The 16128-nt window shown below is 35.8% G+C and overlaps 1 protein-coding gene across 1 annotated transcript in view; it reads right to left on the bottom strand.

Moving 5' to 3' along the window:
- The window catches only part of CSMD1 (CUB and Sushi multiple domains 1), a 1821542-nt gene that overhangs the window by 218379 nt on the left and 1587035 nt on the right, over positions 1-16128 (bottom strand). Inside the window, exons 27-28 of the mRNA XM_036838958.1 lie at positions 5279-5470; positions 2-140 (exon numbers count right to left, since the gene is read on the bottom strand). Of these exons, the coding sequence (XP_036694853.1) occupies positions 2-140; positions 5279-5470 (331 nt within the window). The remainder of the gene's footprint in view (position 1; positions 141-5278; positions 5471-16128) is intronic.

Here is a 16128-nt window from a genome sequence, read left to right as displayed (position 1 = left end):
CCTTTTGAATATCAAGGCGATGACGAAGTCTGGGTTCACCTTTATTCTCCAGTCACACTCTTTCCCGGGAGGATAGGGCTGCGGGTAGTTGGGGGACAGGATGACGCCGGCCGGGCCGGTCAGATTCCCACCACATGCCGCTGTCACAGGAGAGGAAGGTTCAGGGGAGAGAAGGGTGCTGGTCAGTGTGAAAGGAGACAGCACAGGGTTCATCGAAGACACTGCGTACTGGGTTCTTAAACAACTACCCAGTGGAAATTTTAAGACCCAGAAGGTCTGTACATGTTTTTATGTGATTGTTACCAAATTTTATATAATATTCCACTCCATTTTCAAGGAGGATTTTCAATGCTGACAAATGAAATTTACTTCCTATAATTTAAAACTTTACCCAGTTAAACTGAACAGATTACCTGAATCCTCCACACTATAAATACATGAAAACAAACCTGCACAGGAAAAAAAAATCCCCATGAATATCATTTTATGGTTGTGTCAATTCTTTGGTCATTTCTTATGGTTTACAAAGTCATTGCTTACTTATTCTAAAAAGTTTGCTTCAGTGGCGTAATGATCATCCATCTTCTGTTCACTCTTGTAACTCTAAGCCTAGCACAGTTTTTGATCATAATAAGTATGCAGGAAATATGTGTTGAATAAATGAATACGTGTTATTTCGTATATTTCTCACAGTCCCCTGCTATACGTAGGGCTCAGATATCTTCCCCACATTTCAAAATAACAAAACTAACAGGTAAAGTTTCGGTGATATCTGGGGATAGATGACCAAGAGGAGGCTGAGCAGGAACTTAAACCCCTAAAAATATTATTTCATCACACTATTTAGAATGTTACTATCAGGAAGAAGCACTTCAGATGATAGTAATAAATTTAGTTTGTTTCTGCAGTCATTAATTTTTAATTACATGTGTTTACATTTGTATTAGTTAAGGCAACGATTATGTAGTTTATTGTTGTTAATAGGCAAGACAGTCTTCATTCTTGAACCTGAAAATGTTTAGGACTGCTTTATTTAGTAGATAACGTTTCTGTTAAAGCTTCCATGCTGTGGAAGGTACTAAAACAATGCAAAATTCACATTAATATGCTAGGTTTAAGGTTCTTCATATCAAATATTGTGAATTGTCTCCAAGTTGTTCTTAAAAAATCACCCTGATTAAATTATACTGTTCCTTCTAAACTGTATACCTTATTTCACTTCATTGATCATGTATATATTCAGGGATAAAAATAAGTAGAGAAGGAAATATGCTAATTGCTGATAATTTCCACACACATACACAAGGACTTTTTTGAAAATAAGATGAAGATTACACACTTTATAATTTTCTGATATGGATGTGTCTTTAAATACTCACTTAACATTCCTGAAAACTTAACTTTCCATAAGAAAAAATATAACAAATCCCAAGACTCTTTGTTATAACTTCCGTCTCATCTAAGGCAAACTCTGAGTAATATCACAGGAAATATTTATAATAAGTTCTTACAGATATACTCTCAAGAGCAATACGATATAACTTTCTTCAAAATGATTAAAACCACATTTTCCATAGTATGCAGTTTTATTTTAATAAATGATGTGGAGACAATCGGCTAAGCGGCTCTCACAGGACGCGGCCTCCCCTGGAACCGAGCAGATGCTGACAGCCTGGAGTATGAGAAGCCTGGACAAACGGCAGAGGTGGCGCTGAGGTGGGGAAAGAGGTACCTGAGGGCCTCAGGTTATGCTACTCCACTCAGGTTTTAAAAGAAGAAACATGACAGATTCAGGGCACTGGGTACAATGGTACCACCAGCAGGAAGAGTTCAGGGATGAGACTCAAATATTAACTGAAAAGAAACAAAGGGCAGATCCTGTCTTATTCATACTGGTCCCAGGTGGCATTTTCAAATGAGGTTATTTAAAGACTTAAAGTGGAATTAAGGAGGACCGTCTTGCTGGGTTTGTTCTCTCTTTGGTGGGGAATTCTTCATTTTAGCTTCATCAGGTTTTCATTAGAAAACTTGCAAAATATTTTGGATAGGATTACATTTAGTACAAAATGCAATTCAGACGCTCTAGAAATTCTCCAGAGGGAATGGACACAGAGACAGAGACAAAATCCACAAACTCATATCAATCCACAGTTCCTTATCTGAAACCCTTAGGGTGGACCCTCCTGACATACACGGTAGCACGTTCATCCACTAAGGTTTGCAGCAGTACTGTTTAACTAGACACACTACTATTTCCACACCAGAACATTTCAATGTTCACACCATTAAGTGGGATAAATAGCCACAAAATAGTTACCCTGTAGATCAGGGCAGGATGGTGCCACCAAATAAGTTTCTGCAAACTTGGAATGCATTTTTGCTTTGCAGAGCTCTTTAGAATTTGAACTTGGACAAAAGGTATTGTGGGCTATATGAGAAAACTGAAACTGTGGAGATGTTCAACGGACACTTTACTCAGAATCAGAAAGTACTGAGTGTCTTCTGGTCCAGAGAATCGGTCCTTTAAGACTCAGTTCCAGAAGGAGGTGCCTCCATCGCTGGAGTCCTTTGTGAAGTGAAAGAAGTGAGGCATCCAAGCAAATTACAGGGCAGATTAGCAGCAAATCACAGGGCAGATAAGCAGCAAATGACAAGGCAGATTAGCAGCAAATGACAAGCTGGTGAGAATATGAGTAACATATAAACAGGTGAGTGGTTAAGAGATTTTATAAAAGGGAGAGAATGGGAAAGAACAGCAAATAGGAGGAAAAAATACACTAAGAATAAAACGGAAAAAAGAAATTAGCCAGTCAACAGGAAAGAGCAAATTCAAGTGGTCAATAAGAATACGAAATTAAAAACAGTTCATCCTCATTTTTAATATAAAATGCCAATTAAAACTCCAAGGAATCTTCACTTCCTGCCCATATTATAAGATTAAGAAATATCACATAAAGTGTCTTTTCTGAGTTGGGGAAAATAAGCAATCATGCTGACGGTGACGTAAATTGGTGCAACCTTTCTGAAAAAGTTTTGAAAACTCCAGAAATACCTAAGTTTGTAGAAATATGCCATTCATAAATAATCATGGATGTGTTTTGCAACAAGTGTTCATGTCAGCAATTTTCGTGAAAGGGAAAAGGCTGAAACACCTAACCGTACATTGAGGAGGGATTAGTGGAATCAATATTGGTCAATACTGATCCAAACAGAGAAAGACTGTGCAGGCATAAAACTTAATTAGTAAAAAATACATAATAACACAAAAGATACTCATCGTGTACCAGTAAGTAAAAAGTGTAATTTACAAAATAATCATTCAGGGTGCTATCATTTAAAAAATTTTTAAAATAGATTATATATACATAAAATAATTATGAAGCTTACTTATGCATGTTTATGCTAATAGTAGTTGCCTTCAGGTAAAAAGGTGACAGTGTTTTTTTCCTCTTTTTTCTTAACTGTAGCTTATAAAACTTCTGCAAAAACATACTATGTTTAATAAGAAAAAAGCAAAAAAATAAAAATAAAAAATGTCCATGTTAGCAGAACAGAATGTAGATGAGGGCTAATACATGACCATGCTCTAAGGGATGAGTATCGTACAGAGGCATAATCTCATTGCTGGGGCAAAATATGTTTACAATGTGATAAAAAGATATTGTTCACTTATTCCCAAATACGTATTTTCCATGTTTGTGTTATGTAATACCTGTATGTGGGTGGTTCTGTTGCCAACAGAACTGATATTCAATGGCCTGGGAGTGATCTTGGCTTATTTTTGGAGCTGATATTCAAGACAGATAAAGTGTTACTGATTTTCGTTGCTGAGAACTGGTTTATCTAGTTGCTGATTAAAATTAGGTAACTAAGAGATGACCCCCAAAAAACTATAGATTATTTGGAAAGGTGGTCAAATTTCACAATGAATGGTTTATATGAATGTCAACCAAGAAATTACCTTCAAGAGATTGACTGGTAGTTGTATTGCTTTTTAATGTACTCCTCCATAAGCTTAAATTCATGCAAATTGGAAAAAAAATGTGCCTCTCCTGATTTAAAAATAGAAGAATGGTTTAAAATGATGGTTGCATTTATAGGTAATTACTCCACTTTAAAAAAGGAACACGTAGAAATCTGGCACATCTCCTGATGACTCAGCTTGAGGTAAAATGCGACTGTGCTCACAAAAGTCACGAAATGTACGTGCAGCACAGAACACTGCATAAACAGGGTAGCTCTCTGACAGGGCTGAACATGCTAATAAGAAGAGCTATCAATTGTCATCTGTCTTCAGAATCCTGCAAGCACTCTGTAATAAGTTAAGAGTTGCATATTATAGCTCCACAGGACCACTGAGAATCCCTTATGACAATAAAAATCATTTTAAATAACAAAATTCCCTCAAGGTCACCTGATACAAAATGGCCCATTAACTCTGTGCATATCACTTCATTATCACTTCCTCTCTTTGCAGATTAATTCAATTTTATATTTTTCAAACAGATTATAAGGAAGTACAAATTACACTGTGACAGTTCATTAAAATTAAGTTTCTTTTAAAAATTAAGATGGGATACCATACAGAGGTATTTATGGTAAAATATTTAATTGAGTGAAGGGACAATCTAATGTAATTACTATTTTATATATAAATATGTCGTGCCCTAAAACCATATTTGTGATAGACTATCTTGGATATTGGTTATTCAAACTAAAGTCTGCACGTGAATTGTTCTCTCTTCAATAAGGTCAAATTATAGAATTCTAGTAAATTTTAGAAAGAAGTCTCTCCTTTTATCTTTATATTGACATAAACAGTGTAATTTCTAGTTTTTAGGATTCTATTAAAAATGTACTGCTATTACGAAAAATCTTCTAAAAAGAGAACACACTTTTTATTGAGTAGGTTTTGCTTAAGGGCACGTTTCTATATTAAAAATGAGAACGACAATGGTAGAGTTATGAATTTTCAGCCACACGGAATTTTAAATTACAGTAATTTGATTGATCCATATTTTTACGAGATTTCTTAAGGATAGGAAATGTTAGATAAATGTCAATTACCATACATTAAGTAAACTACTTCCTTTACCTCACCTAATAAAATAAAGTTTAAAGGTTTGTAATAAAATTTCAATATAATCTCGGGGAACAAGAGGGCATGTAAGAAACTCTTGAGAAATACTTCTGAAGAATAATACATTCACAGAGCAATTTTAATGATAACATGCATTCCTTCCCAAATATAAAATTTCTATTTTCTGTTGCACAATACCTATGCACGTAGGAGGGTCTGGTTGCCAAAAGAATCGGTTATTCAGCTGCACACAAGTGATTTTAGCTTGTCCTTGGAGCTGGTACCCAGGGTCACACTGGAAGGTGATGGTATCTCCCGGCTCTCTGCTGTCCCCATAGCGGGTGCCATTTTGAGGTATACCTGGGTCGTTGCAGGTAGACGCGATGGATGCTAGAAAGAAGGGACAACATCACGTCAACGACTGGAAACACGATCCCTGCACTCTTATAGATGTAGAGCCCTTGTGGGCTGAGGCGCTCTTGATCTGCGTTAATGAATCACTGTCCACATATGAACGTAAGAAAAGAAGCTTTTTTTTCCCTCAGGAATACATTCAATAGCATGCATCTTGATTACGCTTCCTTTGAACAGATTCTAGCAAAATCTTCATGAAAATTCAACCAATTATGGAATATATTAAGGATTTCTGTATCATGCTATGCACATACACACACATTCCCCTTTGATCATCTCATTGACAATATTTTAATGAAAATACATGCCACAATTTAAATAATTTAAGAATACCAATCTCAAGGAACCTTGAGGAAAACATAATAGGATAAATTCCCTTTGGTCAGTGCGTTCCCACTTCACAACCAGCTAAGCTGAACTAAACTCTCTTAAACTGTTTGGTCCAAAAACACCTTTAGTTATTTAAAGATATTTTTAATTCTCCTTTAATCCTAAAGAATATTTTTACCGAGTTTATAGTTTAGGATAATTGTTGTTGTCCTTGTTTTCCCCTCAATACTGCTAAGAAATTATCCCACTTCTTCTGCCTTCCAGTTTTCCTACTTAATCTCACAGTCTGAAACTACTTTAAGATCATCTTTTTGTCTTTGATGTCCTAACATTTCACAATATGATGTCTATGTATGAATTTTCTTTATTTCTAAGGAAATAAAAGTTTTGCAATATTATGCATATGTATGAACCTCCTTTTATTAACCCTGCTTGGAATCATTTGAAGTTTTGAATCTGAGGATTAAGCCACTATCTTGTCAAATATCAGTTCTCTATTATCTCTGTTCCTCTCTTATGAATTAAAACTTGACAAAAGTCTCTATCCTCTGTGTCTCAACTTTTCATTTTTAAATCATTTTTTTATCTTCGTTCTATTTTCTGGGTAATTTTTTAGACTATCTTCCTATCACAATCTTCTCTCCATCTGCATCAAATTTATTATTTTACCATGTTGTTGAGTTTTAAACTTTCTTTCATTGTGCTTTTCTGTTAGTTAGCATTTTTCAAATATCTTTAGCCATTTATACAGTATATTGTTCCCTACTCATATTTTTATTCTCTTTTACTTTTTAAACTCTTACAGTCTGATCTGATAATCATTCCAACATCTCATGGAATCTAAGGCGCCTCTGAGTTTTGAATTTGCACTTCTGTTTTTGGAACTTCACTTGCAATAATTCTTTTGAAGGTGTGTTTATCCAGAGGGGATTCTCATTTGACTTTACCATGTGCCTGGAACACGAGAAGCCTTCTACCGCTTTAATAAAAAAAATCTCTGTTGAGGCATTTTGGACCACAGAAATGGCATGAATTTATCTATAAGCTAGTTTGAAACCTGCTTGTGGTTATGAGTTGTCTATATCTGTGCCTGTTTCTATACCTATATCTATATCCATATTTGTCTCTCTCCTATCTATTATCTATCATCTATCATGTATCTATCATCTATTATCTATTAATCTATCATCTATTATCTATCATCTATTATCTATCATCTATCTATATCTATCTATCTATCATCTATTATCTATTATCTATCATCTATCTATCTATTAGCTATCTATCTCTACCATCTATCTATTCTCCCTTATAGTGAGAGTAGGACCTCCCCCCTTTGGAGTTCTAGCAGTATATGAGGGTCTCCAATTACATTTCCAATATTGGAAAGATCTTAGACCTTGTTTCCTATTCTTTCAGCCCACAGACTCTCAAAATGGAAGCTCAGTGTCACCAGGGACCAACTGATAGATGCTCCCAGGGCAAAGCCAACTTCTGAACTTCATGACCTTTCTGCATTTCACATTATTTTGGTGACTCTCAGAATTCCTCATATTCTTGCAGTTTCAGTGATACATTTTAAAAGGCTAAAAATAATTGTATCCAATACCTTGACATCTTTTCAGTGGATGTGTTTCCAGAGAACATACTTGACTGTAATACTGGACACTGCAGACATTTCAGTTCTGTCTTAATCCCACAGCATGATGGCTGGCTTGTCATACCTGTCATCCATGTTACTATTATTATTATTAGTGTCCTGAGTAGGTGAATTTTACTTGGAAGCAGAATTCTCAGTAGATATCAAAAAGAAAGGAAGCATTTGGGCTTCCATGTAGTTTTTTCAATGGGAAGAGAGCAGGAAATGCCATATCAGAGTCACTGAGGAAGATCCTTTTAGTTTCCACTCTCCTCCCATCAGCTGCAAAGATTAGAATGCAGGGTGGAAAGCAAGCACATTTCCCCAAACGAAGACCAGGACAGCAGTAGAATGCAGAATGGACCCAAGGACACAAAGCTTCTAGTTAGAAACTCAGAAGTGTCACACCCATAAGCCACAAATTTTTATAATATAGAACAGCAATTATAGTATTCAGTCACCAGAATCATAGCCCATCATGGCCATCACCTAGGCAACAAAATGCTGCTTCCACTGAACTAGTATTTTACAAACGATCTTGAGTTTACTATTTGAGTAACTGAAGAATCTAAGCTCTACCTGTGCTCTACCTTTGCTGAGATTTCTCTAGACTCCAGAAAAAAACATAAGCAAATCCTATTGTACATTTACAATCTTGTCCATTGGACTGAATTTCACATCCCCAAAAGAAACTTCATTCTTTCCTCAAGCAAGTAGGCACATGGATGATGACATATTCATTTCCAAGTGAGAATTAATTTAATATAGCATTAAAATAATGAAAAAATAAATATATAGTATTAAAACAGTTAATTGTCTATTATTAAACAGTGGTATTCTTAGTAAACACCCATAGCAATATTTATATGATAAATAAGTATGTAGTATTAAAATAATTTAAAAATAAACCTTTAGACGAAAAGCGAAGGAGATCATAGATAAGTCTCATTGTAATTTTTAAAACAAAGATATGTTTTATTACTTCTCTTTCCGAATTTTTATTCAATATTCATTAAAAGCAAAAACACACGTTACTCAATAAAGAAGCTTTACACAAAGATGCACAGATTTTGTACATGAATAAGAATTTCAACAGACATATGAGCCTTGCAAAAACAAGTGTTCTGTAGAACACTTTTCTATAGGTTATTAAAGGTGTTTGGTCAAACAAGATGGGCAAATACTGTATACTCTAGCTCCCTCCTGTAGATCCCCATTGTACATCAGGGATTAAAGGCTCAGAGAAACCCTACAGTAACAAAACTAAAAAAAAAAAAAAAAAAAAGTTTAATCCAGTGTATTCTAAATCTAAATGTATGTTATCACAGAGCATGTTTTTCTCAACAAATTTCTTCAAACCCTTCCAAATAAAGATCCACAGAATATCAGTATATAAAACACAGGCTTGTACTAAGGGTTATATATCCTTTAATGGTATGAGGTTTAATTCAGTTTTGAAAGAAGTTTCTACTTCTAAAGCAAATTTTCATTTGGCATATCTGTAATAATAATAATAGAGTATGCCATTAAAAAGTTATAAAATAAAAATAAAAAGTTCTTAGGGTAATCTAGATTGGATTAAAAATACAAAAACAATAAGACGACTTCAGGGGAAGACAAAACCATTTTAAACAATGCAGTGGGAAATACATTGGTTGGGTGTTTGAAATAAATGTCATTTTATTTTCCCCTAGTTACAAATTGTGGAAAGATGTTTTCTGGTAAAGGCAATAAAGCTTATTTGGAGACTAATATGAAAGCCCCCAACCAAAGACATTTCTTTGGGGTCAGAAATTGCTTTTTCACCTTCAGGGTCATACAAAGTTATGGATGAGGCATGCACTCATTTCCTTTTTATGATTGTTTTCTTTTACGTGCCACATGTTTCTTGCACTCAATTTTCTCTTAAACGTTTTTTTCTTCAAATGGGATTTTGGTGACGGAATCATTCCAGTTTATTGCCATAAAAAGGAAAACAATATTTTTAGTTGCATCAGTCTTATCCCTCTATCACCTTAGAAAAAGAAGATACTATTCCTGAGGTGATGGATATTGTGTTTTTCAATTTCCCCAGGGGTTCCCTGGACTATTTCAAGTCATAAAGAACCTTCCACAGGCCCAGTGGGATCTAAGGGACATCGCTACTCCTTGTCTCTGAATCCAGAACCGTTTCGATGGGCTTGAGCGATCTGAACCTGTGCTCCACTTAGCATGAGAGCCACGGACCTGACGTTTTTGTTTGCAAGAGGCAGCAATGGTGGTGGAGAACCATTGTATCATAAGAATTGCAATGGACACAAATTTATTTCCAATGGGATAAAGTCATTTTTGACACTGGAGACTTTATGGAATATATACATATTAAAATAATATGCAAAGTTGTGTTCTTTTTTTATTCTAAAAAATTGTGCATTTGGGACATGTCCTATTAAATGTATCAAGTCCTCCTTGCATGTTTTTTATTTTTTTAAATAAATTTATTTATTTATTTGTTTGTTTTTGGCTGTTTTGGGTCTTCGTTGCTGCCTGCGGGCTTTCTCTGGTTGCAGCGAGCGGGGGCTACTCTTCGTTGTGGTGCGCGGGCTTCTCACTGCGGTGGCTTCTCTTGTTGCGGAGCATGGGCTCTAGGCGTGGGGCTTCAGTAGTTGTGGCGCACGGGCTTAGTTGCTCTGCAGCATGTGGGATCTTTCCGGACCAGGGCTCAAATCCGTGTCCCCTGAATTGGCAGGTGGATTCTTAACTACTGTGTCACCAGGGAAGCCCCTGCATGTTTTTTAAACATCATTTAAAAGTATATTTATCAACTGCATTACTAGTTCATAGAAGTAAAGTTTGCTTAGTGTACATTTATTATCTTAAAACACCCTTTCATAACATAACCTCCACAAAGAGAATGCTTACCACGTATATGGAAAAACATATAAAGCGACACCAATACGCTCCATATCAGAAGCAGAGATATCTAATAGTCAGATCTTTTTTTTTTTTTTTTAATTTATTTATTTTATTTATTTTTGGCTGCGTTGGGTCTTCGTTTCTGTGCGAGGGTTTTCTCCAGTTGCGGCAAGCGGGGGACCACTCTTCATTGCGGTGTGCGGGCCTCTCACTATCACGGCCTCTCTTGTTGCGGAGCACAGGCTCCAGACTTGCAGGCTCAGTAGCTGTGGCTCACGGGCTTAGTTGCTCCGCGGCATGTGGGATCCTCCCAGACCAGGGCTCGAACCCGTGTCCCCTGCATTGACAGGCAGACTTTCAACCACTGCGCCACCAGGGAAGCCCCTAATAGTCAGATCTTAAACTGCATATTAAGTTCTCATGTCCTTGAGTTAAGAAAATTGAATTAACTCTTTATGCACGTGGTCAGGTTATCATTTTCTCTGAAAAGTTGCTCTTTGGGGTTAGATCATAGCACTGAATAGGGAAATCTCCTTCTGGAAGGTCACTGACTGTATTTGACAGGATAGACATGAACCAGCCGTCAGAACTCTGTCACGTGTGCATCAGCGCTTCGGTGGCTGGAAAAGGTTTAGGAAACACACAGAAAAGAGGAACCTCAAGTCATCCAACGGGTGCTTCCACTCAATCCCAGACTCCAAATTAAAGAAAGGAGGTGTGAATTCTACCAAGTTCCGCTTAATTCAGTCAACATTCCTCCTCTCCTTCCTGACAATGACAAAGTGCTTCAGGAACTGGAGACATGGAGTTTTCTGAGATCTTCCGAGATCAAGAGCAGAGCTGCTGGCTGCTCAAATGCACATTGCACAAATCCCTCTCCTGGGCTTCAAAAGTAACACACAGTGCTGGGGAAAGAGCCTTGACACAAGTCTCATATCTTAACCAAAAGTTCTTTCACAGTTGATCACATTTAAATACCAAAGGTAAAACTATAAAACTTTTAGAAAAACTTTTAGGAGAAAATCTTTGGGATTTAAGGCTAGGCAAGGACATGACAACAAGAGCATGTTCTATAAAAAGCAAAAATTAATAAACTTCATCAAAATTTAAATAATTTTCTCCAAGAAAGACTTTGTTAATAGGATGAATAGACAAGCTAAAGACCAAGAGAAAAAGTTTAAAAGCCACATATCTGACAAAGGACTAGTATCTAAAATATATTGAGAATGTTGAAGATGCAAAAAAATAAAATAAAATAAAAACATGAAAATACCCAACCAGAAAACAGGCAAAAGGCATGAAAAAGCATGTCACTGAAGAGAATGTACAGATGGCAAATAAGTATGTGAAAAGATGTTCAAAATCATTAGCCATTAGGGAAATGCAAAGAGATATCACTACATACCTATTAGTGCAGCTAATAATATCACATATAGAGACAACATCAAATGATGGTGAGGATGCAGAGAAAAGGAATCACTTAGGCATTGTTGGTGGTAATGTAAGATGGTACAGCCACTCTGGAAAATTATTTGGCCATTAAAATCTAAACATTCAATTGCCATTCAACCCAGAAATTACACTTCTGGGCATTTATCCCAGATAAATGAAAACTTATGTTCACACAAAAACTTGTACATGAATGTTTATGGCAGCTTTATTCATAATGGTCCCAAGCTAGAAATAACCTAGATGTCCTTCAGTGGGTGAATGACTAAACAAGCTGGTATATCCAGTCTATGGAATACTACTCCGCAACCCAAAGGAATAAACTGAGGGGACACACAACAGCCCCAGTGAATCTCCACAGAACTACGCTGAGTGAAAAAAGGGAAACTACACCTTACAGGATTCCTTTCATGTAACATTGTTGGAATGGCAAAGTTATGTAAATGGAGAACAGATTAGAGGTTGCCAGGGCTAAGGATGGGGTGATGGCAGGAGGGAAGTGGGTGTGGCTATAAAAGGACAACCTGAGGGACCCTTTTGGTGATGGATGTTCTGCATATTGACTGATCATTGTTGATATTCTGGCTGTGATTTGTGCTCTAGTTTTGCAAGATGTTACCCCTGGGGGGAACTTCCTAAGGGTCCACGGGATCTCTCTGTTTTATTTCTCACAAGGGCATGTGAATTTACAAGTACTTCTAAAGAAAAAGTTTAATTATAAAGGTTTATATATATATGCACAAATATATGTCTGAGTTGCAGTATTCACTTGAATTGCATACAATGAATACAAATCATTTTATATTTTAAATTATTTTTTATTATATGAATGTATGTGTATACACGTGTTTAATTTCAAAATTCAAAGGAATGAAACAATATCAGGATTCAACACAGGAATCGTGTTATTTCTGCATGTTCCTTCATGACAGAAAGCAACATGGGCTTCAGGATTGTGAAATTATGGATATATAATGGCAAATCTGAAGATGCACACTATATACTGTCACTCATTCCTGGGGAAAATGACTCTCTCTTTCCGAATAAAAAAATACTAAATCAAACGAAAAGTCCTTTCTCATGAACACAATTACTATTTACCAAGAGGCTTCATTAATGCTATTACTGTGGGCCAGAGGGAACAAATTAAAGGCCAAGATTTCTCAGACAGGAACGCTGAAGCCTCGGAAGGCGTGAAAGATTTTAGTTTGTCAGCGGGACCACAGGCATTAAAACACTTGTGCAGACAGAGAGAGTGATGTTAGTATACGAAAACATTAAATACCCTTTATGATCTGTTACTCAAGCATCCTCTGCAACAATGTTTCAAAAGTGGAACATTTGCTTTCATGGTCTTTGTACTGAATAAGCACTTAATAGCTATGAAAATATGTCATTATAGTAGACTATCAAACGTAAGTGTAAATTGAGTTCTACAATTAAAAAAAAACTTCAATATGCAACAAAATAAATCAATCACTTTGATTCTGCACAATAGGGAATGTGAATTCCATTAAAGCAAAAAAAGTTGAGTCCCATATTTCATGCTAATTAAATCAAAATATAATAATTCAAGAGCTATTTATATTGCAGTTATTAAACTAGACAATAAATCCCCTCATCCTACAGATTTTCATTTTCAAATTCAGAAGTCACTTATTTTTTTGTAATAATCGTCCTTGTACTTTTTCTGCTGCTTATAGTAAGATCTGAGTCCTCTATCTGTATAACATTGGATTTTTAAAATTAACTTGTTTAAATTGTTTTAAATTAACTTTTAAAATGATTTCAGAGTCTCATAATCAATTATTGGAAAGAGAACATTAGTGGTATATAATACATGTCCAATTTAGGCAATTTCTGTAAGTCAAATAATTTTTCTATTTCTTGCAAATAAATGTTCTAATATTTGTTTGCTAGTTATAAAACTATATTTTTGAGATCTGCAAACCACATAGTTGTAAAAATTAGACCATGTAAGAGAATGCACTTGGAAAACTTTTAAAAGACATAAAAATATGACAGACTACTAGTGTTCACAACAGTACTTTAGTCACTTGTGTCAGTTAAGTTCCAAAGACTGCACTGGGAACTAAGCTAACTTCCTCCTTTATAAAGGAATTGCAAATGCTCTGAGAAAAAATACTAATTAGCACTTCTATTTTCATCATGTCAAATATAGAATCTATGGGAAACCAAGTATGTCTGTTCCTGAAGATCTAAAAATACTTTAGACTTTAGAGTTATTTTAAAAACACTTTATATCTATTTAGTAACACAGATATTTACACTTTGAATGCATCATAAAATCCTATGTTTTGCATCCTCATAACAGTGAAGAATCCTTCATTCAGTTATCCAAAGAGATTTTAGTTTCTTTATATCTAAAGTCACAATCAAATGAAAACCTCACCCTCCACAGATCCTGTTCTAAACATCTATCCCATTAGTCACCACTGTTAAATTGATCCTCAGCTTTTAATAAGTATGAAAGATAAAAATCTGTGTTCTGACACAAGACAGACTTGAGGAGAGAAAAAGATGACTATCACATTTTTCATTAAACATTCTGCAAATCCACCTATTCTTTACTGATAATAAGTGCACGATTAACAATTTCAACATGTTACAGAAACCTCAGGTGGTTGCAGCCATGCAAGTATCTGGTATCATAACGTTAGTGTGATCAAGTGATAGTTACCCTGTTTACTATCTTTTCCTGCCTCTAAATCAAAACTGCACTATCTGCACGCCTTCCTGCCAAGCAAGTGTCAGGAGAATCTTACTTTTGTCAGTTTGAATTGAGTAGTGTGAAACAGGAGGCCAAAGAGTTGGGGAAATCTAATTTGAGAGCTGCAGACTGTGTCATTTATCACATAATACTTCCCTGGAGTCAATATATCTCTAGAACTGAGAATAAATAATAGCAGTCCCTTATATTTGGGAAAAATTGATAAATCAAAGTGCTTTTGTGTTCCTTACCTTTGAGAGCAGTCCTCATCAAAACTGTGGGTGGTAAAAAGTACAGTGCCCTAATTTAACCTAAGTCCATGAAAACTGTGCACATGCCTGTTTACAGAGCTGTTAAGATGGGGCTTAGCCCCAAGCCATGTTTTCTTTCATGGGTAGAAAAACAGTGCCTCTGTGATGCCTGTTCTAAAAATTATATAATATTACATGTGTATGCATATGTGCATATACTTTTGAGAGTTTTCTGTTACAGGATTATGCAGTTTACTATAGTTTAAGTGAGTCTTACAATGCTTAAAATTATATACATAAAAATATAATATATTTTATATATAATACAATATATAATGTATATTATATACATATGTTATATAGTATATTATAATATAATATATTATATTATATATATGTATTTTTTCCACTTCCACTCTGATAGGATTGCTAAATCTGGACAGTTTATATTCTCTTTAATACTGCTAAATGCTTCCAAGCCTATTAACTCAAATCTGCACCTCAAATTTTTTTTTTAATCACCTTAATGAGAATGTGAGTTATTTGGGGAGGACAAGTTCTTTTTTTAAAATTTATTTATTTAATTTATTTTTGGTTGCGTTGGGTCCTCATTGCTGCACTCAGGGTTTCTCTAGTTAAGGCAAGCGGGGGCTGTTCTCCGTTGCGGCGCGCCGTCTTCTCACTGCGGTGGATTCTCTTGCTGTGGAGCACGGGCTCTAGGCGCACGGGCTTCAGTAGTTGTGGCACATGGGCCCAGTAGTTGTGGCTCACGGGCTCTAGAGCGCAGGCTCAGTAGTTGTGGCACATGGGCTTAGCTGCTCTGCGGCATGTGGGATCTTCCCAGACCAGGGCTCGAACCCATGTCCCCTGCATTGGCACGTGGATTCTTAACCACTGCGCCACCAGGGAAGTCCAAAGACAAGTTTTAAGTCACTTTTAAAATTCAATTCAACACACATCTACTGGGTGGTTGCCCTTGTAATTGGAACCATCCTAAAGACTGAATATTAGAGCAGAAATATTAAAAAAATAAATAATTTAGGAAATTCAGTCTCACTAGAACCAATAACCAAAAAAAAGAAATAAGCAGAAAATATCGACACATACACAAGAAACAAGGTAACAAAAGACAAAATACTTCTAAGTGTCAAAAGTGAGGCAGAGATAAATGCAGTAACTAGTGTAAAATATCTGACTTCTGAATACCAGGATATTCAGTAACAGCCAAAAAGTTATAAAATAACTAGTGGTGAACATTATACAGGGGGATGTGTAAAAATGATATAAAATGGGTTCTTATTTATTCTTTGGGCTCAGAGAATCCTCCTACAAGGAGTGC

The sequence above is a fragment of the Balaenoptera musculus genome, chromosome 21, assembly GCF_009873245.2.
Source record: "Balaenoptera musculus isolate JJ_BM4_2016_0621 chromosome 21, mBalMus1.pri.v3, whole genome shotgun sequence".
NCBI classification, from domain to species: Eukaryota; Metazoa; Chordata; class Mammalia; order Artiodactyla; family Balaenopteridae; genus Balaenoptera; species Balaenoptera musculus.
The sequence above is the reverse complement of the archived record's forward strand: the minus strand, read 5'-3'. Positions and strand labels throughout refer to the sequence as shown.